This window comes from Penicillium pulvis, assembly GCF_028828015.1.
Source record: "Penicillium pulvis strain IBT 33274 chromosome Unknown contig_23_segment0_segment0, whole genome shotgun sequence".
In the NCBI taxonomy this organism is placed as follows: domain Eukaryota; kingdom Fungi; phylum Ascomycota; class Eurotiomycetes; order Eurotiales; family Aspergillaceae; genus Penicillium; species Penicillium pulvis.
Window position 1 is genome coordinate 47,676 of NW_026643075.1, and position 23,301 is coordinate 70,976.

Below are 23,301 nucleotides of genomic sequence, written 5' to 3' on the forward strand. Positions count from 1 at the left end.
TGCTCTACAAGCCAATGCACATGAAGGAACGACGAGGAAGATAGAGGAGCAGCCCAAAAAAGGAGGGTCAAGAAGAAAGCAAAGAAGCGTTGTTGAGTCTTCCAAAATGCGTCAAGGCATTGGACTGTAAAGCCGAAAACAAGGGGCCGTGAAACAATGTGGCGCGGCGTCGATCCCACGTGACCCAACGATGCAGCTGAAGGGTCCACAGCGTATACTTCAAAGCTCTAATGGTGAAACTCACAAGAAAAGATGAAAAGCATCGAGACTATGACAACAGACTAGCTCTGCCACTATGAATCATGATCTGAGTAGACACCTGTATTATTGAGCAATTGTCAGGATAACCAACCCTGGACCCCAGGGTCCCGGATGCGGAATAGTTCATTAAGGATAAATAAAGATACAAAGTCTGATCGAATATCAGGATGAAGGGACGCCGACAAAGAGAATGCAATCAAATCTAATGCCATGCCAAATCTTAGGGCAAGGGAGAAACCTCGAGTTTTCTAAGGTACAAAACCATGGAGATTCAAGGCATGGACCACGGTGAAGGATAGCTGGATCGAACGAGGGGAATAGAAATGATCTTTCTGAATGGAAATTGAGGCGGTAAGGTAGAACCGGGATTGGATGCACCAGGGCACATATTAGGGAAGTAGGATGGGAGAGAAAGGAGTGCAGTGGAACAGGGAAAAGAAAAAACACAAAACTTGGAATTTCACTTTTTGGGGCAGCATTGACCCCCTTGGGCACAATTATCATCGCACTCGAGGAGACAAGCCTGGGAATCACCATCCCGCAGGCTAGTAGCTTGGCTAGAATTCACCTCGTCGGCACCCGACCGAGACGATGATGCCTGGATCGGGTTCGGCCCATCTTCGGTATCGCTTTCGGGGGCAAACTCTGGCTGGATGGTCGAGGAATGAATACCGTAGGCGTGGAGGCACCGTCGAACTTGGCGGGCAAGACGCATATATCTCTCCGATCCCTCACCCTTGATTTCCGTATCGACCTGGATGTGAATTGAGGCCACGACCTTTGTGTCGCTCAGCTGCCACACGTGAAGATGGTGTGAGCCAGTGATACCCGGCAGTCCTTCAATGTCTTCCTTGATATGGTCGATGCTCAAACCCGCGGGCACGGCCTGCAGTAGGATTCGCGACGCGGCCTTACACAGAGGAATCGCAGAGGCAAGAATGATGAGGGTGATGACCAGAGAAATACCTGGATCTACGTAAAAGCGCCAATCGTAGTCTGTTAACCAGATCACCAACGCAGAGGCGATCACACCGATGTTGCCAAGGGCGTCACCCATGACGTGGAGGAAAACTCCGCGCATGTTCAGGTCATGGCTATGACCACCCTTCTGACCCTTGGGCTTGGGCTGGGCGTGATTGTGATGCTTGTGCAAGTCCTCCTCAACGTGGCTGGGGGCCTTCAACGGACCACCATCTTCATCAGTGTAGTTTGAGACGCGGTCCCGATGGTGGAGGAGGCCAGAGCGCTCAGTAGGGGTTTCGTCATCGCGGGTATCTGAGTCGGACGACTCGTTGTCAAAGGAGCCCCGGCTGGCAGCAATGATATCTTGTCGCATTGTCGCGGGATGTACGTAGATGTCCTCGACACTGGTCAGGCCGGAGGTGCTGTATCGTCGAGAGGTACGGCTTTGGGAGTCTGCTCCACGGCGCTTCCGAGATGGAGAGGCGGGGTCGGTCGCTGCGTGTGGAAGACCATGTTGTGAAGGAGCCTCGAGGTGGCTGTTACCATTGGTATGATGATCTGTGCCCGAGTGGCTATGTTCGTGATCGTCATGACCCGACTCGATGTCTTCGTCATGGGTGTGACCGTGATCATGGCCATGGCCACCATGAGCATGGCCGTGGTCATGAAAGAGGGCCAAGCCAAGGATGTTTGAGAGAAGGCCAAAGCAACCAACGATGCAGATTAGCTTGGGGTTCTGCACTTCCTGGGGCTCAAACAATCGCTGAGTTGCCTCTAGAAAAATCGACATGCATAGGGCGACCAAGAAAACACCATTGACCAATGCACCTAGCGTTTCAGCCCGCTGCCACTAAATACCCCAGATTCCATGGTCAGATCTTGTTCAAGGTGAGGGGTTGCCGCTTTTGTCCAACTTACGCCATAAGTATACATTTTCGAATTAGTTTCGCGGTTCGCCACCTTGACGGCCCACAGTCCAACACACAAGGACAAGACATCATTGAGCTGGGTTATGGTTAGGTTCGCGTTCATTGCCGGGGTTGTAGACACCTCGCGACTGGGGGAGGACGAACCATATGAAAGGAATCGGCGACTAGAGCGAGCGAGTGGACGGCATAACCTTGAAGAGACAGGAGTTAGCGCAAGTCACAAGTGGGGATAAGAAAGCCAGTTCATACCGGTAATCAACTCCAAAAAAAAGAATGCAGTGTCGATGACGAGCAGGATGATGATCCTGTTGGTCTTGGAGAGTCCCATGACAGCTGGAACGCTTGCGCTTCGTCGCGCAGAGCTTCGCAGGAGGCTAACAAGGGAGATGTAGTTAAATTATGGATCGCCCTCAGAACAAGAGTATGTGAGAAAGGGAAAAGAAGGAAAAGGAGGGGTGATAACAAAGAAAATTTGCGACGTAGCTTGGAGTGGAGAGGAGGATTGACGCAGTTCTCGTGGTGGAGTCCAGAGAGTTAAACGGGGCGGAAGCAACTCCGAATGGGCCCGGAGTGGCGTTACTCCGTATGTATGCACATGTAAGGTAGATCTTTCTGGAAATTCAAGTTTTTGTATGCTCAGCTTGGTTTATTTCTTCTCTTCTTATAGAATAATCGAAGAATTACGTGCAGGGTTCTAAAAGCAAGGGAAAACAGTATGTTAGAATTCCAGAAAACATGCACAAACCGTAGGTACGTATTGTACCTCCGTCCCCATACCCCCACTCCTCTAAATGACCGGATCAGCCTTAGGGAAATATCCTTATCCAATCATTATCAAGACAATGGGACCCATTCAGGTGCTTTGGTGTTTGACCTTGAACTTTTGGGCCCGTCTTTGATTTCCAGGGATGAACACTTGGACATATGTGTTGTCGACTGGAACATCAACATGCCATAGCATCTGATTTTCCACAAGGTTGGAACCTAATATATATGAATTCACATTTGATCCATCTCCACAGTGGTCTGCCAAGAAAGCGCTTGATTCTACAGTAGCACATTCAAAACACAAACGAGGGATCTAGAATCGCGAGAGAACCACTCACGGCCCTTGGTCATGGCCCGAACCCACCCTGGCGGCGGCCTAATTTTGGGCCTTTCGCATCGACCAATCCGAACGCCGCATGACCAACAATGGAGTCTCCTGTATGGCGCCAATGCACCGGAGAGTGACTAGAGACTGGCGAGGAGCAAAGACTGCAAGCCGGTCCGAAAGGGAAACATGCAAGATGCCGACCGAAGCTCGGCAATGCTGCTAGCGCTGCGTCGTAATGTGGGCCTTGGTCGTGACTTCGGATATCCTGCATGAATCATCGCTCGCGCTTGGGGCAATTTCCCATCAACGGTGGGGGCCACATCACGGCGAACCTTGGGGACTGGCTCTACTTCTAATTCCTGAACCAGACAAGCAAGACGCAGCTATGGTTCCGTCATCATGCCCTAGTGTGTCCACGGTCTGATGTTCATTTTGGATAATCGAATTGTCTGACTTTCTACGAGCTTTAAAATCCCAATGCCATGTACGGCGGCTTGAGACGTAGGCTCCTACAATTTGTGAAAGTGGAGACCTTCTGCCGACCACTGGTCCACTGACAGAGGGTCATCATGTCATGCGACCAGCAGAGCATTAAAGACGGCCTACTTGCGCATTTATCTCCAGAGAGGAAGGTTTTTCATCCAGCTTGAAAACCAGGAACCTGCGCCTGAGTATTATGTAGGTTATCACGGCATTATTTGGGTTGAGAAGGTGAAGAATTCCAGGGGGACGAAATCGAGCAAAATGAGTCGACCACAATTTGACCACTGCGAATGGCCTTATCATACCCGGCCAGTCTGATTAGCTCCCTTATTAGGAATTCTGTTAAGAGCCTTCTTCAGGCAGGCCGCGGAGATGCTAGATCGACCCACTACGCAGAGAGAAAGGACATGGCGTTGGTTGGTCTGCAGTCGGTAGCATGGCAGTAAAGTCATATTGGTATCGTATTTCGCCAGCTTTAAAGCCTCGCAATCAATCCGTACACGCAGAAAGCGGTAATATCCTCCGGTACATAGGAACTCATGATACCAATGTAGCTCGAAAGACCGATCCAATCAAGCTCTCCAAGCACAGTTTCCAGGGCTGCCCACTGTACAACACGCGAGCAGACAACGATTCTTGCTCAACGTCGGTTTCCTTGAAAAGTATTAGCCTACATCCGTGACCAGCATAAGGTAGGATTCAAAAAATCTCACCAGAGTCTGCGGTCGACGAAGAGCATTAATACCTACGCTAAGATAAGCCCGATATCGCCACCGTGAATAAAGATATGGCTCTAATTAATCGAAGGATCTTTACCGTGGATGGCCTGAAGGCGAGCCAGGAGCTCTCCGATACATAGTCAGTCCCTCGACGACCTAGATATATTTCCAAACGTATGGGCTCATGCGCTAGTAATAATTCACTCCTAGTCTCCCGCTCTGAACACCCCATCGGCCATCCTCCGAGTGACGCACCCGAACAAGGTTGTCACGCTACATAGAAGGTTGTTGTAATCATAGAGCCGGGCTTGGAAGGTTTTAGAGAACTAGTCAAAGGTGACCTGCTATGAGCTAGTTATAGCACCTAGTATAGAGCCGAGCATCAAACGTAGTATTGCAGTGATAGTTGGACGTTACTTCTATTTATAAGTAGATTCTATATCATTAAGTATTAACATTATCGCTCTATAGCTATATCTATCGTTAAAAATATTGATAGATAAAATAATCTAATTTAAAGGTAAAGCCCTACCATATTCAAGCCAAACGTCATTCGGGAAGGGCTATAGTTACTATGGAGCTTTAAGTTAGTTTAGATTCACTAGATCGAAAGTACGTATGGTCGCCTAGTCTTCCTGTAGGCATAGCTTCCTACTATAATTATTATAGAGGTTTTTGCTATGTTGTTATCCATCCTAAACGCGACTAACCTTGATCTATGTGGGGTAGCAGGTTCTATTAGCCCCTAGCGTAAAGGGATTAGTCGACGCCTAATAGGTTCGAGCGTATATTAGTATCAGATGAACGAGATTATCACTGTTAGATCCAGCATAGGCATATAGCCGCATAATGTCGCATCGATAAGATTAGTTCTAAGCCGGCTTTAGTCAGTCCATAAGATCAGACGCGTGAGAACAAACGAAAAGGATATCCCTCTCTATCAGGAGGAAATTTATCAGGGCATAAAAACTAATATAGAAGTTTTGAAGCTGCCTGGTGTCCCTTTTGCTCAATACAAAGGTAAGAAAGGTAAAAGAGAATCGCCAACAATCTTTACGAGAAAGAGAATATATTTCTAGAGTACATAGAAATATAATACCGACAGTAATGAAGACACAGGCAAGAGAATACCCGAGAGCAGACTGTCAAGACGTTGAAAATTGGAACAAGTAAGTTCCCATTCGACCGTGATGTGCAAAATCCAACATGGAAAAGGAGAGTTGATGTTGCTTCACCTCTATTCCGCCTTCTTTGAAGCCTTGGTCCTCAACTTCATCAAACCATAAACCAACGCGTATCCACTGATAGCAAAAATGACCGAGATCGCAGCATCTCTCCATCCAAAATAATAATCGTTGATGTTCAGAGTGGACAGAAAGTCACTGCCATCAGTGTATTCACAGACTTTGCAGCCGGAGGTGGCATTCGGGTTAAGCAGGTTGATCCTCCAGCCTTCACCGGCGATATAATCAGATAGGTATTGTGCACAAGTACCATTCGTCGGATCAAACACAGCCAGTTCAGACTCCTTACAGCTAACCTTGGCATCCCAGAGACTGAATGTCAACATTCCAGAAACCACGTAATTGAATGGGTTGAGGTAATACATCCAATACTTCCAGAAGACGTTGAGCTCTGAGTATGGGACGAAAACGCCACAGAAGAGAACCAGAATGCTGATGATCATGGGGTTCACGAGCGCAGCGAAAGTTGGATTCGGGGCATAAGCAGCAACGAACTGGCCGATTCCAGTGTAGATGAACTCGTAGATCAACATAATGAAGAAAGTGGCACCGGATCGGTTCGAGTCGTGAGGGAGTGTCCACACGGGATAATACCAGCATGCGAAATAGAGGACTGCGCAAATGCACAGGTATGGGAATTCAGATACAATCAATCCGGTGACGAATGCGACCCAAGAGTACATCTTAGATTTCTTCTCGCGGGTATCATAGATATCGCGGCGCTGAATGAATAACGGTTGTAGTTGATTAATGACACCGGGAGCGACAAAGACAAAATTGAAGACTGTGAACATTTTCAAGTTCAAAGCAGTCACACTCGAGTTAGGGCGCCAGAAGGAGAAGCCGTTCAACAGAGCGGAGATAATATGCAACGAAAATTTGTTGTTGACGTAGTTAGTGTTCCGGAAAAGCGCGACATTCATTCGCTGAGTGACGATCTTGGTCTGCTCCCATAAGGGCATTGAGAATTCGTATCCATCGGAAACAGTTCCTGGTGGCTTACTTGCTGCATCGTCAATCATTTCGTCAAGCTCAGTAATCATTGCGTGCTGCTCTGGGGATTCAAGCCAAATTTGATGCCAGTCTTTATCCTTGATAGCCTCAATACCACCAGTAACCACGTCGATCATGAACTCGGCTGGGTTAGCTTCGGTGGGACAATTGGCACCGTATTTACCAAAATAACGCTTGATCGTGGCTCCATTGTCGCCGATATCTCCAAAGTAAACCGTTTTGCCGCCCCTTGCGAGAAGGAGAAGAGTGTCGAACTGAGCGAAGAGCTGTGCGGATGGCTGATGGATGGTGACAAGCACAGCTTGACCAACATCGGCAAGCTTTCTAAGGAAACGAACTGTATTGTAGGCCGATTGACCATCCAATCCAGATGTAGGTTCGTCCAAGAAGATAAGAATGCTAGGTTTTGAGACCAGCTCTACTCCAATAGTCACGCGCTTTCTTTGCTCAACGCTAAGGCCGTTGCCCACAGATCCCACCAGGGTATCTGCGAGGTCATGGAGTTCTAAAAGATCAATGATGGTCTCAACGTACCGAAGCTTCTCGTCCTTCGGGGTATCGCGGGACTGACGTAGGAGAGCAGAGAATTGCAAAGCCTCTCTCACGGTCGCAAAAGGCTCATGGACATCTAGCTGCTCACAATAACCAGCCATTCTTTGAAATGAGACCGGCAAAGGTCGACCATCAACCAAAATCGAGCCATTGATGGTGCCCTCCGTTTTGCGTTGGGCGAGCACGTCAAGTAGGGTCGTTTTGCCCGCGCCGGATGAGCCCATCAAGGCTCCAAGCATGCCAGGTTTAACCCAACCATGGATGTTGTCTAACAGAACACGATCTCCAGTGGGAGTTTTGACAGTGTATGTGAGATTCCTCCAGGTGAAGATCGACGTGTTACGCACAAGGTTCTCATCTTTGACCTCGACGGGCTCATCAGCAGTCGTCTGGGCAGTAGGCTCTTTGCTATCTTGGGCCTCTTCATCGTTGTGGGCTTGATGCCTTTTTAGACTCTCGCGAGGGATAAGAAGGGAAGATCCAGATCCAGCTCCACTATTCCAAAGGCATGTGAAGATGATAGTCAGGACTGCCAAAAACCCCCACCATGCCCAGAGAATACCGTAGTTACGCCACATTTGAGAGGCATGATAATGAAGGGATCCAAGATACTGATCGCCGGTGACATAGTCAGCACCAGTTGTAGTACCACCAATGCCTGCACAGGCTCTGTGGCCAGACCCGACACCCTCATAACCCGGACCATGAGGGATCAGGTTTCCACCAACGCAATCGATATGCTGGCCATGGAATTCATTGGACATTGCAGCCTGAAAAGCATATGCGAATGGGTTTGTGTAGTATAGCTCGACGAACCAATTCTTAATCTCGGGCTTGGGGATCATGTAACCTGCATACATCACAATACCCTTGACGGCGGTTCCTGAGATTTTAGAAGCGGCTTCGAAGGTACTGAATGCGGCTCCAATGCATCTGAACAAGGCAGTGATACACTGTCAATCGTTAGCTTTTGATTAAAATCAAAGATCTGCGAGTGATAGAAGGTTGTCCACGTACCAAAGTGGTGGTGAAGAGAATAGCCCAGAAGGTAAAGAATGCAGCCGCGGTGTGCTTTAATCCAACCATCCAGTAAATCACAACCGAGAAGATTGAACACTGGAACAGCAACACCGGAAAGTCGGCTGTAATTTGAGCCAGACAGAAAGCAGCAGGATGGTACATGGCAAAGCCCTTGTGCTTGATAAGAATCGGACGTCCCTTGAAAGACTCAGTGACTTCAGACATAGCCACAATGCAATTATACAACAACGAGAAGAAGATAGCACCGCCCTTGGTGAAAAGGCCCGCTGACGTGTCCGGGGAGTTATAGAAACAAGAACCAGCAATCAGAGCCATCACGCATGATAGAATCTGCTTGATCAAGAAAGTGGATTTTTCACCCCAAAGAATCTGGTACTGTCTTCGGGTGCAAGACATCACTTGGGCCCAGAAACTAATAGTCAGATCACTCCCCTTAGGTAGATGATTGGACTTTTCCCAAGCCACAGATTCCTTGAATGCCTCTGTGCGTTGAGAAGCGATATCACTGTTATAATAATCATATGCGGAGATTTCCTTCTTGTATATCTCGGAGTTTTTGTACTGTGCTAAAATGGCATCGGCGGTTCGAGGAAACTTGCTTTCCCAGCCAGGCTGGATTTTTCGCTCGGTTGGAACAGTCACACCGGTAAGGAAGTCACCTTAAAGTTCAGTTAGTACCTCTCAAGCAAATAATGACCGGAAAGCTGGAAATTTACCGATGTTCGCTCCATCCGTGTACATCAGACCCAAATTCTCCATAAATGGCTTTGCTTCCGCTGCAGGGCCATAGTAGATCTGCTTTCCTTGATCAAGGACCAAGACCTTGTCAAATAGGTTATAGATGGCGTTTCCAGCTTGATAGAGAGTGACGATAGTGGAAAGCCCTTGGACATCAGTCATAGCACGGAGAGCTTTTGCCCATTCCAGTGCTGTGCTAGCATCCAAGCCACGGGTGCTGTTGTCCCAACAGTAGACAGAAGCTTTTGTTGCGAGACACTCGATGATTGACACACGTTTTCTTTCTCCACCAGAGACTCCACGAACAAATTCGTTCCCAACTTTCGTATCGGCAGTATGAGAGATACCCATGGACTCCAGAAGGAATTGCTTAGTCTCGGCAGTATATTCCTCAACGCTCTTGGCTCCATCAGGAAGGTGGGAAGGAACCTTCAGCTTGGTTGCAAAATCCATTGTTTGACCAACAGTCAATCGAGGATAGAACAACTCTTCTTCAGTGTTCATCACAATCTGCCCATGGTATTTGAGTGCTTCTTCAGATGTCATATTTCCAAAGTGTACGTCGCCGTTGATGTCGTGATATCCTTCACGACGATTTGAAAGCATCTTAAGAAGTGTGGTGCATCCGGAACCTGGCCGACCCAAGACAAGGAGCATTTCACCAGGCTTGACACAGCCATGACTGTCCGACAAGATTGATTTGAGTTGTGGTTTTCGACGAAAGTCTTTGATGAGTTGAGGAACATTGAATTGGGAGATCATGTTCTCTTTGACTGCTGCTTCGGCGGCGAGAACTTCAACGGACAGGTTCTGCCAAGTAACACCAAGCTCGCGTCGTTTAAAGCCTGCGGCTTCATCACGTTGCGCGTTTCGAATCACTTGTGGTGTCATGCTCCATTCTGCACTTTTCCCAGCCGGGGGACTGGTGGGGGTATTGGGCAAGGCGAGGGTCTCGTGGCTTTTCCAATGATCTTTTTCACGGCGTTCATCGGGGGTCGAAGTGGGAGGAGTGCGAGGTGCATTCAGAGTCTCAGAGCTACTAGCTTCATGGAGTTTGATTTGGGGGACGGCAAGGGTGCTGTGGTTTTCCTTCTCGTCGGTTTCGAGGTATTCATCAGAGGATGACATGATGTCGAATATTCTGTCCCAGAACTAAGAGTTCTCCAATGGTACTCAGGGCCAATTGAAAACAGAATTCTGGTGCACAATGAATATTGGGGGATTTGGATATTTATAAACTTTACGAGTACTTCGGCAACCCGAGATGTGCAAGCACGTCAACAAATTCTAAAAGCCGTGGGTAGTGGAGCGAAGGAATAGATGCCGAGACGATAAAATTGCCCCCTTTGTTGATTCAGGTGGATACGACGGTTAGCAAGATTCCGCTTGTGAGGAATTCCGCTCATTAACGATTCGTAATCCCCTCATAGCTGCTGATAGTACTATGGCTAAATTTGTGAGCAGAAGTGGAGCCACATGCTAGTGGGCCTTCATCCATTTGTGCGTGATTTACGTCGATTCACGTCTATAATATATTATAGCCAATAATAGGCAACGTATTCATCGAAGGTTTCCAGTTTGTCTGCCGAAAGACAGATCCGATCTCAGGGACGCGGACCTAATAGCACGGCATTTGACGCCGAGGGATTGGTAATCTAATATAACGGTCGATCCCGATCTAGCCGGCTGTCATCGTTCTATCAATGATACCGATGCATCAGATTACCCGAATGGGTAATTGAGACAATTGACCTAGATTCTAAAAAGCTCTCCACAAATTTCATTGGGATTTAAAACAGTCCAAGAATATGTCCTGTCTAAAGTCTAATAATTGAACGTTCTATATATTGAAAGGCCAGGCTATTGTGCTATTCACACTGCCACAACAAAAGCTCTATCGAGGGAGGTTTATATTGTACAGAACCACTGGTTGATATTGCAACCTTGGTTCGGGACATGGACCTCGGCACAGAACGGGTCACCGAACAATTGGTCATTGGTCGACCCCGAGATACCCGGTCTTTACCAATCCGCCAGCCAACGCGGCATATTGCCCGAATAGGAAATAATAAGAAAATTCAGCTGCCTGAAAAATACGGTATCTTGATCAATCAACCCCAACCATGCACGGAATCATGGTCAGTCTTCTCTTTCAGATATTTGCACCGATGGCCTGGAAGATTCGATTCCATAGCTCATTATTCGTAGAAGTATCTTCGGCGGAGAAACGTATTATTACAAGCTCTGTCGTTACAAGGTTCATAAATAACTTGATGCGACCAAGGAAGAGTAGAAGTATATTTTGTTGTTTATTCCCAGCCCTGCAAAAGCCAGGTACTGCATCTTTATTACCTATCGTGGCAATAATCATCAGGCCTACTCTGAGCTATGACGGTATCAGTTAGTGAACTTCGTTTTATGAACTTTGAAATAATGAAAGAATGATTATTATTAAAAGGTCGGACGCCCAGGAAATAAATTAGAAACAAAATTTGTAAACTCTAGTCCACTGTACAAGCATCGTTGAAAGTGCTATTAATGATTCAAATTATCCTTTGAATAGATTGAATGATTGAAAATAAAAAGAGAGGCAATAGAAAGCATGTTTGTGGGCTATAGTACAGATGCATAAGGTCATATGATGTCTCAACAGGAAATGTCAATTGCCAAAGATATAGACTTAGGTCGGAGTGATCTCCATTGGATCCGGATCGACAAATAGATTGAAGTCTTCGGATGGAATTTGTCCGTCAAGGAACATATTCGTATAGTCTTCGGTGACCATCATATTCATGTCATCGAATAGATTGATCCCATTAATTGGGCACTGCTGCCTGTCCTGATATGCCAACGAGCTAAAGAAATAGGGGGCTGTTGACCCATATTGGAAGTTCTGCGACTCAGGTTCCGTCATGGGAGTGGAGGGGCTAGTATAGTACGTTGGAGGCGTCGGCGGCATCGAATGTTGAAAAATTGCGTCGGATGGGAGACTTGATGGAAGAATAATCTCAGATTGTTTCTTTGATGAATCCTGGAACAACAAGTAGTCGGGGTTTTCCTCAAACCGGTCACCCATGGAGTGATTGAGAGCACCGAGACGAGCAAGTAGGTCATGAGTGAGCGGATGGCCATTGGACTCAGGCTCTAGCAGGTCTCCAGGCCAGGCTTCCCCTGTAGTGATTCGCCGGTAAAATTCCCTGAGGCCATGAACCAGCCAGGCTTGTTGCTGTTCAAGCATCTCAGCGTATCTGTAGTCAAGTTGTTATCAGCTTGGATCTCTTGACATGTTGAAGAATCTGTCGGCTTACCCCTTTGGGTATACTTTCTCATGAGTCTTCTTTCGTTGCCCAAAAAGACAGACAGCGTCATCTGCTCGACAGCGTGAACATGGGCTGAGCCCGTCACACTTACCTTGTTAGTATGAACAGAGACGTGCTATACCTTTCACACAGCATACCTTGGATTTCTTCAAACGACACCGATCACATGCCTTACATACACGCTTGCAAACCTTTTCAGCCTTTGAGTGATCAGACGTTGATATTGAGTGTTGCGGCATGGTATGATGCAGATAGGGAACAAAGGGAGACACCACACAAGAAATGCAGTGATGTGGCTGGAAGATGTATTTGAGATATAGAAGGAAATAGCGGGTAATGATTCAAAATCGGAAGTGCTACTATGGATGTACAATAAATATCCGAGCGGGGTGTCCAGTTTTTACCGCGTCATTTCAAGGTTCAACTTGAAAAGGGCTCTTCCTACGTCTTGAGGGATTATGCAGTATGGCTGTACGGCAACATAGTTCTGGATCTAGATCCTATCCGTTGATCATTGTGCCGGTTTCCCCTTATAAAGTGGAGCCATGGGAAATCGGCACGTCGCTCCATATTAGTTTCCCGGCAAAGCCATGCCGATTTGAGTATGAGTCACGTGATCTCATAAAAGAAGCAGCCGGCAATAATTATCACGAAACATTATTATATATTAGAAAACGAAATCATTGAACTTGACCAAAACTACAAGGAGAAACAATCCGTCTGAAATAAAGCCTGTGTTGTAGCTTGAGCGCCACCCGAGTTGAGTTGGCCAAATGCACTGCGAAAATTCCTACAGCGCCACAGGCTTTGTAAATTAAAAAATTGCATTGGGAAGCTTCAAAGTCATATGCTGACATCACGGAATCCAAGAGCTGTAAGATGCATACAGTAGATTTATCGTTTCTTAGCTAGCAATTCGGGAAGTTTGATCAATTCGGTGGCATCCATGGATATTCACTTGGCGTTCTGGGTCGGTGGTCTTGTTGAGAGGTGTCAAAAGATAATAAGATCTTTTTCCTTCAGATCTATCAACCTTCCACACTTTCAAAGTTCCTTCCTTATCGGGTTATGACAAGCTTTTATGATCGCTCTTATTGATTTCGATCGGATTGAAAGCCTACACAGGATGATGTATCTATGCCGAGGCTGTTGACGAATCTTCGAGCAGTTGAATCCACTTCGGCGACATGGCTGCTCGCCCATTCCAAGGTTGAATTCCCGCGGGGACAAACCATGCAACTTAAGCAGATTTTCCGCCAAGGGTCTATTGCAACTCAGTTATTACCACCCGCGCTCGAATAAGACTGTCTAAGGCGAGACCATGTCTTTGTCAGCCACATTCATATTAACGTAATTCCCTAGCGAGCGGGACACCCCGGCGAGCGGAACACCCCAAAACACATAGTAAATGCCTTTTTATAACTCAGCAACAACGTATATAAATGATATCAAATTTTCCATACTATTTCTATAGGACAATTGTAGTTTGGAAATAGAGTCTGGTTTAATTTAATATAATATTTCATAACATTACCATAAAATACCCCAGGATTTGGCTCTAAAGCTTCAAACATATATATTTAACACAACAACTTACAGAAATTGATTATATCCCGAGAGTAGACTTGAGATAGCATAAAGAATATATTTTCATAAGGATATTCGAAGCAAAGCTATGGTTGTTGAAATATTACGTTGTAATTTATCGCATTTACTATGTGTTTTGGGGTGGCCCGCTCGCTTGTGAAATACGTTAATAAAGATCATCTACTAAACCTTGTAAATGAGCCCCCAAGCGACAGAATGCAGCCATCCCAACCGACAAGGCTGTGCAGCCTCGATACTCAAGTGGAAATCAAATGATAAAGGGCGATCATGCATGGATAAGCGGATTCGAGTTAAACAATATGCGCCTGAATAATCTTCCTCCTGCAGGACTATCTTCAGACTCAACAAATGTACATTCAATCTCATCAACATGTGTAAGCTCGTGTGGCGCTTTCTAATGATGTAATGTCCGATCGTTGAATGGATCAGCGTAGTCGCACAAGTTTGCCCTTCACACTCGAGGGACGTCATTCAATCTCGCCTGCGGAATTATCGATCTGGAAGTCGATCTGTCTTCCTTCTGTATTTACGGTTGCTGATTGGTAGCACGACGAACTTTTTTAAGGGATGTACTGTATGCCAGTGGCCCGTGCAGATTTTCAGAGGTTTCTCCAATCAAAATATCTTTTCTCTGAAGGCGCCTCGTCGACATGATTGGTGAATCGCTAACTTTAAGTTTTCTGGGGGTGGCCAATTTTTTTCTAGGTCGCGTGATTTGTGGCCCGTCATTGCTAAAATCAAAACTCGCTTTGCGGGGTATCCTGAATTTATCTCAAATTTGGAGCATGATGGATAAAGGAGCTCGATATCACCCACTTGAATTGTGCTAGACAGATCAATTCAACTATATCCAGGCACATATATCACGAACCAGGATTAATGTGAAGTCCCAAGCTGAGCGAAAAAGCTACCTGGGCTCGGCCACTATATCAGACTGGCATTCCCCTGTCTATTATCTTGGGTAAGATTACTTGTTTGATACCTGACCATGTTTGAAAGTGCAATATCGCCATGCTAATCCCGTCTCAGATTGCATTTCCATCATTGATATCCTTACGCTCTTTTGAAGCCCACTCTTTGAACCTGTTTCCATCGAACCCCAAATTCAGAAATATCGGGATCCATTACGATCGCCATCTTCAACCCCGCGCCCCACATAGTCGTTATCGCCGATCTAGGCTAAGAACATTGATAATGGTCTCTGGACCGCGCGGGAGTTTGTGACTGTGCCCTGGCCAGCAGCACCAGACGACTTCAGCCATAGTCCTGTTTTGCTAATGCTCTTCGCCATCTCAGAGGAAAGAGAGGATTTTGCAATGATCGCACAGCGTTCCTCCTTGAGTCAAGAACCAACTGGCCTTGTCGGGGGCTACCAAGGGAACAGCACTGCTGTCAGGATTATCATGGGTGCCCTGATCGCCATCGTGTTGTATAATGCAGTCGAACTCACAGTTCTTATCTTTATGACCTTTCGTCGCTACCAGAGTCTCTACTTTTGGTCTTTGACGCTTTCTGCGACTGTTGGGCTTATAACCAGTGGCATCGGCAATCTTCTACACTTCTTCGACATTGGGCCGTTGAGTCTGGCCCTCGCACTATCTAACATCGGATTCTACTTTCTGGTCCCGGCCCAGTCCTTGGTTCTATACTCGAGACTACACTTGATTCTTTTCAATCAGCGACTTCTACATTTTCTTCTCCGTGTGGTGATCTTCAATGGCATTATTTTTGCCGTTCTAGTGACAGTTATGTCATTCGGCTCAGCCTTTCTGCAGACTGGCCCTTGGAATGCGGGTTATAAGGTTGTGGAGCGGCTGCAAGTGACCTGGTTCTGTTTGCAAGAATTCACTATCTCCATGCTCTACATTCGGGAGACCATCAAACTACTCCAAGCCAGGCCTACGAATCACAATCGCCGAAGGAATATCATGTACCAGCTGTTGGCTATTAATATCCTTATCATCATCATGGACACTCTCGTTGTCGTGATCGAGTTTATAGGCTTGTATTATATACAAGTCTTGCTAAAGGATGCCATTTACAGCATCAAGCTCAAGCTTGAATTTGCTGTGCTTGGGAAGTTAACCGCCATTGTGGAGGCTAACCACCTCGAGCTTATCCAGAGTGGCCACAATAATTGGCCCGATCTCCAAAATGACCAACGACGCGCAGCATCTGATCCGACACGCTCACAAATGACGTCAAGTGACGCTAGATCCCTCTCCGAAGTGCATACCGCAAATACAAATGATGACCTGGAGGAGTTCGATCTAACAGTTAACATGACGTACAGCGGAAGGTCCCTGAGTAAAGCGCAAAGACTTCCAACTACATTGATTAGTTCGAGTTAATTTAGGGAAATAGCTTGACTGTAACTCCTGCTCTATGTCTTCCTCATTCGCAGCAATTTGATGTCAGCACCGATTCGGCTCGACCAAAGCGGTTAAATGGATGCTCGACAATGGTCTGATGATCGATCGACGATAAATTGGAAAAGCAAAATAACACAAGGCTAGAAATGGACGATACCTCTGATGTCAACGGTTCGGTCACCTAGGCACCTGCTCCTCGGGGCTTATCCCACTCCCCTCACTCAGATAGCTTTTCTTTCCTTCATACCACATCAATTCTATCGATCTGTATGCATTTGCTTCCTTCCTTTTCCTCTGCGTACGGCTATTCCGTACAACCACTAAATCCGTTGCTCCAAGGGAACATAGTACGCCAAATGTCATGGCATTTATCTATGGAGTAAACCCTGGATCACGCGAACCATGGTTGTCGGGCAGGAAAATCAAAATCATTGTAGCATATTCCAGTAATCATACTCATAAATGCGCCTGAATAACAATCCTGCGATTTCTATCAATTTCGTTCAATCGGGGGTGCATGCAGGAAAAGGAAAGGGGAAGAGTCTAACAAATATGGGGGCGGTTTACTTTAAGTGGAACCCCGATCGGTCATGTGGATACGTCCAGCCGACGGTTGTCCGGCCATATATAAGACATACGCAACTAGGTTCGGTTACGAAATGGCCATAATTTGCTTTTCTCAGCTCACGCATCACATAATCACATTTTGTGCGCGATCAATTCACTGATACGGTGGGAAACCACCGATCACTGATTAAACCAAGGACGGATAATCAACCAATCAGACACGCTACCGGGTCCCCACCATCATGCAGTAGCCATCTCTTTGTTTAGGCAACATCGCTATCGTCATCATTCGAATCGTTATCTCTAGCTATCTCACGCCTAAATATCCCAGAAAAGACCCTGATCGCCATGTTACAGCTGTTCTTGTCTCTCATTGCCAGTTCCGGTTTGAATACCAACGGCAATGGCCTTCAATTCCACTGCCCCTTGGGCAGATACCTCCGATAACGCGTTCGGACCCGTTAGCTGCCTGAGAGCATTCGACTTTACGATCACCTTTGAGCAGGCTATACTGTCAATAATCCCCTCGACGATTCTGCTACTGGCTGGATCACTCCGACTACTCCATCTCTCTCATTGTCAACGAAAGACGCGATCCAAACACGACTATGTTTTGAAGCTGGTATGTCATCTGGTACTTCCCATAAGCTGGGCTGCGATTGATGAGCTTATAGGTTGCAGCTTCAATAAATTTCTCCCTTCAACTATCCCTCCTGGTGCTCTGGAGTGTATCGGTTGCTTCACGGACATCGACCAGCATCCCCTCTGCTGTCCTGGGCCTCGCAAGTTCTGCCATTATCATTGGGTTGTCTTATGTCGAAGACACTAGATCAACGAGGCCTTCTTCTCTGTTGACTATTTACCTGCTTCTCTCGATTTTGTTTGACGCGATACAGATCCGGACTTTTTGGCTCACACATCGAGTCGCCATTGCGGCTGTGCAGAGCGCGGTATTTGGGACTAAAATCGCCATGTTCTTGTTGGAGAACCGAGAAAAAACGTCTTATCTGAAGTCCCCCTACAAAAAGTATCCACCCGAAGCAACCTGTGGCATTGTTAATCTGAGCTTTGTCTGGTGGCTGAATCGACTCTTCTTGGCTGGGTGTCGGAAGATCATTGGGAGTCGTGACCTTTTCGCTCTTGAGCCTGGCCTTAGCTCCGGTAGCACGGGCGAAAGATTGAAAAAAGCGTGGGAGAAGCATGGTAGGATATTTTCTCTAACGTTAAAAATGTCAAATACTGACACGTCCCAGGTAAAACAGATAACATGCTCTCCTTGCCTTGGGCCTTTCTCTGCTGTTTCTGGCGGGAATTCCTCGCCGTAACCTTGCCTCGTGTGTGTATGATTGGGTTCAATTTTGCCCAACCATTCATGATCACGGCGGTTTTGGTTTATGTAGAGGACCCGATCACGCCGGAGGGCAGGTATCGTGGATATGGTCTTATCGGAGCCGCTTTCTTGATTTACTTTGGATTAGCGGTATGATCTGTTCCTTTGCAATATTGCTTACATCTTCCACCGCTAATCAAAACACTAGCTGTCTAATGTGCACTACCGACATCGCTTGTCCAGAGTGAGTACTTTGTTCCGTGGCACGATGATCTCATTGATCCACGACAGGACCCTGAGACTCCAAGACGACCTTTTTGGGGAGAGCGCAGCTCTTACGCTGATGAGTACAGGTGAGTGGTATTCATTCGCATGTCTAAGGATATGAAAGCGACAGCCTGGTGTGCTAATAAGCCCCAAACAGACGTTGATGGCATTATTGAGCATCTGGAAAATTTCAATGACGTGTGGGCTCGCACAATTGAAGTGGCAATTGGTACATGGCTACTTGAAAGAGAAGTGGGACCAACTTGCGTGGTTCCATTACTTCTGACTTTAGGTAAGCAGCAGGCCTTGCATCGAAATATGCAAAGCTTTCTTACTTACATTTGGAACTAGCATGCCTGGGTGGTCAGAAGCTAGTGGCGAAGACAATCGGAGAGAATCAGCAAAATTGGAATCTTGAAATCCAGAAGCGGATTCAAAATACATCCTCCGTACTGGGCTCTATCAAAGCTACTAAGATTTCAGGACTTTCTGGCAAACTATCTCAGGCCCTGCAGGGGCACCGCGAACGAGAACTGTTTGTATCTGGCGCTTTCTTCAAGGGAATCATGTGGTTGAATGGTCTAGGTCAGACAATCAATGTTTGTATATTGTTCCTCCGCTGATATCAATCAGCAAGTGTTCCTCGGATATGGTCGCCTGTTATTACCTTCATTGTGTACGCTGTACAGGCACAAATCAGGGCGGACGACTCCCTCACTACCGTGAAAGCCTTCACTGCTCTGAGTATTATCACCCTCGTCACTACGCCCACGGAAAGACTACTCGCTGTCTTGCCCCAGCTAGCGGCTGCCATGGGATGCTTTCAGCGGATCCACGGATACATGGTATCTGAACCAGTGAAAGATAACCGAATTGACAACACAAATCTTTCGTTTACTTCTAACAAGACCGAGTCGGATCTTGCCATTGCCTTGGATAGCGTCACTGTCTTGCCTTCGCAAAAAGCTACATGTCCCGCCCTTAACGACGTTTCTTTCAAGGTCGCCAGCGGCAGCCTGGTGATTATTATTGGGCCTGTTGGCTCTGGTAAAACTACATTGCTGAAAGCCATCCTAGAGGAGCTTGGATGTCTGTCGGGTTCCGTGTCTATCAGACCAAGCAAAGTGTCCTATTGCAGCCAGAACCCATGGTTACTCAATACAACAATTAAGAGAAGCATTACTGGTATCTCGGACCACGAGGTCGACGAGATGTGGTATAAAACCGTCATATATTCATGCTGCTTGGATGAGGACATTCGTCGCTGGCCGGACGGCGAGAGATAAGTCTATAACGTGTATCACCCTGACGAGTGCTAAAACTTGTAGGCCCTGGCTCGTTCGGTGTACAGTCGCCATGATATAGCCTTGCTCGACGATATCATGAGTGCGTTAGATGCCCAAACGCAAGAAATGATCATTCAACGACTTCTCTCTCGTGGTGGAATATTCCGCCAGCTGGGAACAACTGTGGTTTTGACCACCCACAACTGTATGACGCCTTCAGGTTCAGATCCTTAAGCTGAAGGAGTGCTGACTCGTGATATCCTCAACCACAGCTCGATACCTTGGAATTGCAGATAGTGTTGTCTCGCTCAACTCAGATGGTCGAGTTGACCTCCAAACAACAGGCATTGAGGCCATTCACAATACAAATTTCTGGCACGCTAGACTATGCTCCGACCCGCAAATCCGGGATGACAATGACAAGCCCAACGATCATTCAAGCAGAATGGCTTCGAACTCTGACCCCATAAACGACATCGAAAATATGGATCGGACTCGGCAGATCGGAGATCTATCAGTATATTATTACTACGCACGAAAAGTCGGTCCAGTTCTTTGCGCCGTGTTCCTTATTGGGCATGCCTTCTTAGCATTTGCCGAGAACTTTCCGCAAGTGTGGTTAAGCAAATGGACCACGGCAGGAGACGGACAGCTTCCTCTCTATGTATCCGTCTATCTCGTGTTGGCACTGGCAGCATCACTTCTTACCATTTGGTGCATATAGGTCGTCTTCCTTAAGCTGATGCCAAAGTCGGCCATTCGTTTGCACTGGTTGCTTTTGGATACGACTATGCAGGCACCGCTATCCTTCTTCTCCGCCACTGATAATGGTGTGACCCTGAATCGCTTCAGTCAAGATATGACCCTGATAGACCTGGCCCTTCCCATTGCGCTGATGTCTTCCGCCGAGGCGTTTTTTGGATGCATTGCCACCATTGGGCTGATCGCTATGGGTTCAGCGTTCATGGCGACGACAATACCGGCCACACTGATCGTGCTCTATTTCTTGCAAAATATTTATCTCAAGACGAGTCGCCAACTGCGATATCTAGATCTGGAGTCTAAAAGCCCGTTGTATTCTCACTTTGCCGAGGTTCTCGAAGGTCTGCCGACAATTCGGGCCTTTGGTTGGCAAGACGACTTATCAAGAATCCTGACTCAGCATCTTGATCGGTCTCAAACACCGTACTACATGCTACTTTGCGCGCAGAGGTGGTTGAGCCTGGTATTGGATATCGTGGTGATGGCATTGGCAACCGTTGTGGTAACACTAGCCGTCATGCTGCGTAGCAGCACAAGTTCCAGCCTCCTCGGCGTCGCTTTGAATAATATCCTTGGATTCAATCAACTACTGTCATATCTTATCACATCATGGACTACTCTCGAGACGTCACTCGGAGCGATAGCCCGGGTCAAGTCATTTGTGGAGACAACGCCTTGTGAAAATCAACCCGGTACAGCCACAGAGCTGCCTGCATCGTGGCCCGATAAGGGGGAGATCGACATACAGGATCTTTCTCTCCGCTATCCTGACGGAACCCTAGCTTTGGATAGCATCTCCATGCACATAAGACCGGGTGAAAAGATCGGCATCTGCGGCCGCACTGGCAGGTACGTATTATAGCCTTTAGACGTTCATATAATCGACCAGCCTGCTAACCAATCCTTCACATTTTAGCGGCAAAAGCTCCATCACGCTAGCCATGTTGCGCCTCGTAGACCTTTCGCATGGCAGTATCACAATTGACCAGACTGACATTTCCAAGGTCGCCCCTGAATCAATCCGCGAGAGGCTGATAGTCGTGCCGCAGGATCCGTTCACGCTTTTGGGAACTATCCGCTATAACGCCGATATAATGGGCCTATCCAGAGACAGCGAAATTGCGTCTGTGCTGAAGGACTTTGGCGTCTGGGCGGCGATTGAAAGCCGTGGGGGCCTGGACGCACTTCTTGAGGACCATCCACTGTCGCAAGGAGAGCAGCAACTCTTCTGTCTGGCACGGGCAATTCTTAAAAAACAAACGAGTAACGGTGGATGCCAGGTGCTCATTTTGGATGAAGCCACGAGCAGTCTTGATGCACAAACAGACCAGCGAGTGCAAAAAGCCATGAGAGACGCTTTCCATGACTGTACTGTTTTCAGTGTCGCGCATAGAGTATGTTTCCATTTTCATCTGTCACCCAATTTACAAATTCTATATATTTTATTAAGCCCAAGAGATAGCTAACTGTTGAACAGCTTGACACGATCATAAATTTCGATCGAATTGCTGTGTTGGATTCTGGATGTCTTGTTGAGTTTGATACTCCGCAAAATCTTCTTGCCAGAGATGGATTATTCAAGCAGATGTACTCCGGTACAGATAAACATGAGCTTTAGAGTAAAATGCATCCCAATAGCTCAATCAAAGTTCTATCTACCTCGTGTATAATAGGCGTTTGTATTATTCGCTCGGTCCGTCGTGTTCGTGAAGCTGTCAATAAAAGGTGCCGCTTCAATCTCGCTGCTGGCCTCAGAGGGGCCTTCAAATGTTACTGACCTTGGTGCGCATTACCATCTGTAATGACTGGATCAAACTCATCTATTGAAATCGTCGGTCACTCTCTGCCCTATCTATACCGCGGGGTGACTAGTAAGTCATTTAGTTCAATTCTCCTCATCGCATAGCTCTTTAAGGGCCGGCTCTCGAGGGTGGGCTTCGGCAAATGGGGCCCCATTTCACAAGTCCAAGGTCCACCCCAACCCATGAAATAGGGTTGACTGATGCCTTATTTGGCCTGATTCGGGGCTCATCTCTGCTTATTTCTGCCTATTTCTGCCTGATTTTGCATAATTTTTGTCAAGACTTCTTTTTAACTACGTCTGTTCTGGTTTGTATATGTATAGTGACCAGTATGTCTCAATGGTGTTGGAGCTGTTGATCTGGCCCTGAGGTGGAAATAAGGTGCTAATACGATATGGAAAGGGAATGAACAAGGAAGAAAATGAACCCTCATCAGTAGATAACGTAGGTATGCATTCCTTGCCGGTCTTTCATTTACTTCGGCATTCTCTCTCCAGATTCTTGCTTCGGACAATGCATAGTAAGCAGACTTGTCCACGGGTGTGAAACCAGAGACACTGAGGTCTAGCGTGCCACGAAATACTTCATTTTGTTCACCTGAAATACTTACTAGCAGATATAGTTAGACAATACAATATATCTGTCCATGGACCTCGGGATATGCATGCAGAAATATATTGTCTGTAATCAATATTCCGATCGGACCAGACTAACAGCAGCCCTAATCTGAAGTCCATCAAAAGTCCGTCCGTCCGTCCGCCGGACTCGCGATCCAATCAGGCCGCACTCCCGTGGTCAACGTGAATTAAGTGATGTTATAGCTTCATTGTGGCAAGAGCCAAGTACTTTTTGAACCGGATCAAAGCTATTTGAACAACATCGTGTCTGGCGAAATCCATAGACCAATGAACTATAACGAGCGCAGACCACTCCAAGAATTAGGAATC

General features: G+C 46.9%; 4 protein-coding genes across 4 annotated transcripts; 2 read left to right on the plus strand and 2 right to left on the minus strand.

Moving 5' to 3' along the window:
* Nucleotides 1–692: 692 nt before the first annotated feature.
* N7503_004295 (cation diffusion facilitator family transporter) lies at nt 693–2,547 on the minus strand. Its single transcript, XM_057063842.1, has 4 exons — nt 2,403–2,547; nt 2,298–2,344; nt 2,143–2,229; nt 693–2,074 (listed from the first exon to the last, which is right to left on the minus strand). Exons 1-4 carry the CDS (start codon nt 2,479–2,481, stop codon nt 722–724), a joined length of 1,566 nt encoding a protein of 521 aa, XP_056921585.1. The 5' UTR covers nt 2,482–2,547; the 3' UTR covers nt 693–721.
* Nucleotides 2,548–11,720: 9,173 nt separating this feature from the next.
* N7503_004296 (Zn(II)2Cys6 transcription factor domain-containing protein) lies at nt 11,721–12,599 on the minus strand (the record flags this gene model as incomplete). Its single annotated transcript, XM_057063843.1, has 3 exons — nt 11,721–12,288; nt 12,349–12,446; nt 12,498–12,599. The coding sequence occupies 3 exons, from the start codon at nt 12,597–12,599 to the stop codon at nt 11,721–11,723; spliced, it is 768 nt and encodes a 255-aa protein (XP_056921586.1).
* Nucleotides 12,600–15,245: 2,646 nt separating this feature from the next.
* On the plus strand, nt 15,246–16,319 carry N7503_004297 (uncharacterized protein; the record flags this gene model as incomplete). Its single annotated transcript, XM_057063844.1, has 1 exon — nt 15,246–16,319. The coding sequence occupies one exon, from the start codon at nt 15,246–15,248 to the stop codon at nt 16,317–16,319; it is 1,074 nt and encodes a 357-aa protein (XP_056921587.1).
* Nucleotides 16,320–17,310: 991 nt separating this feature from the next.
* Nucleotides 17,311–22,170, plus strand: N7503_004298 (ABC transporter integral membrane type 1; the record flags this gene model as incomplete). Its single annotated transcript, XM_057063845.1, has 12 exons — nt 17,311–17,529; nt 17,582–18,110; nt 18,161–18,387; nt 18,446–18,590; nt 18,662–18,796; nt 18,856–19,089; nt 19,138–19,720; nt 19,856–19,995; nt 20,063–20,460; nt 20,515–21,401; nt 21,469–21,946; nt 22,030–22,170. 12 exons carry the CDS (start codon nt 17,311–17,313, stop codon nt 22,168–22,170), a joined length of 4,116 nt encoding a protein of 1,371 aa, XP_056921588.1.
* Nucleotides 22,171–23,301: the final 1,131 nt, after the last annotated feature.

Bases quoted from the DNA above. Each gene is read 5' to 3' on its own strand.
- N7503_004295 (XM_057063842.1), bottom strand. From the start codon at position 2,481: ATGGGACTCTCCAAGACCAACAGGATCATCATCCTGCTCGTCATCGAC. The intron at 2,345-2,402 runs GTATGAACTGGC...TGTCTCTTCAAG, and splicing joins TTTTTTGGAGTTGATTACCG to GTTATGCCGTCCACTCGCTC. The intron at 2,230-2,297 runs GTTCGTCCTCCC...ACCATAACCCAG, and splicing joins TCGCCGATTCCTTTCATATG to CTCAATGATGTCTTGTCCTT.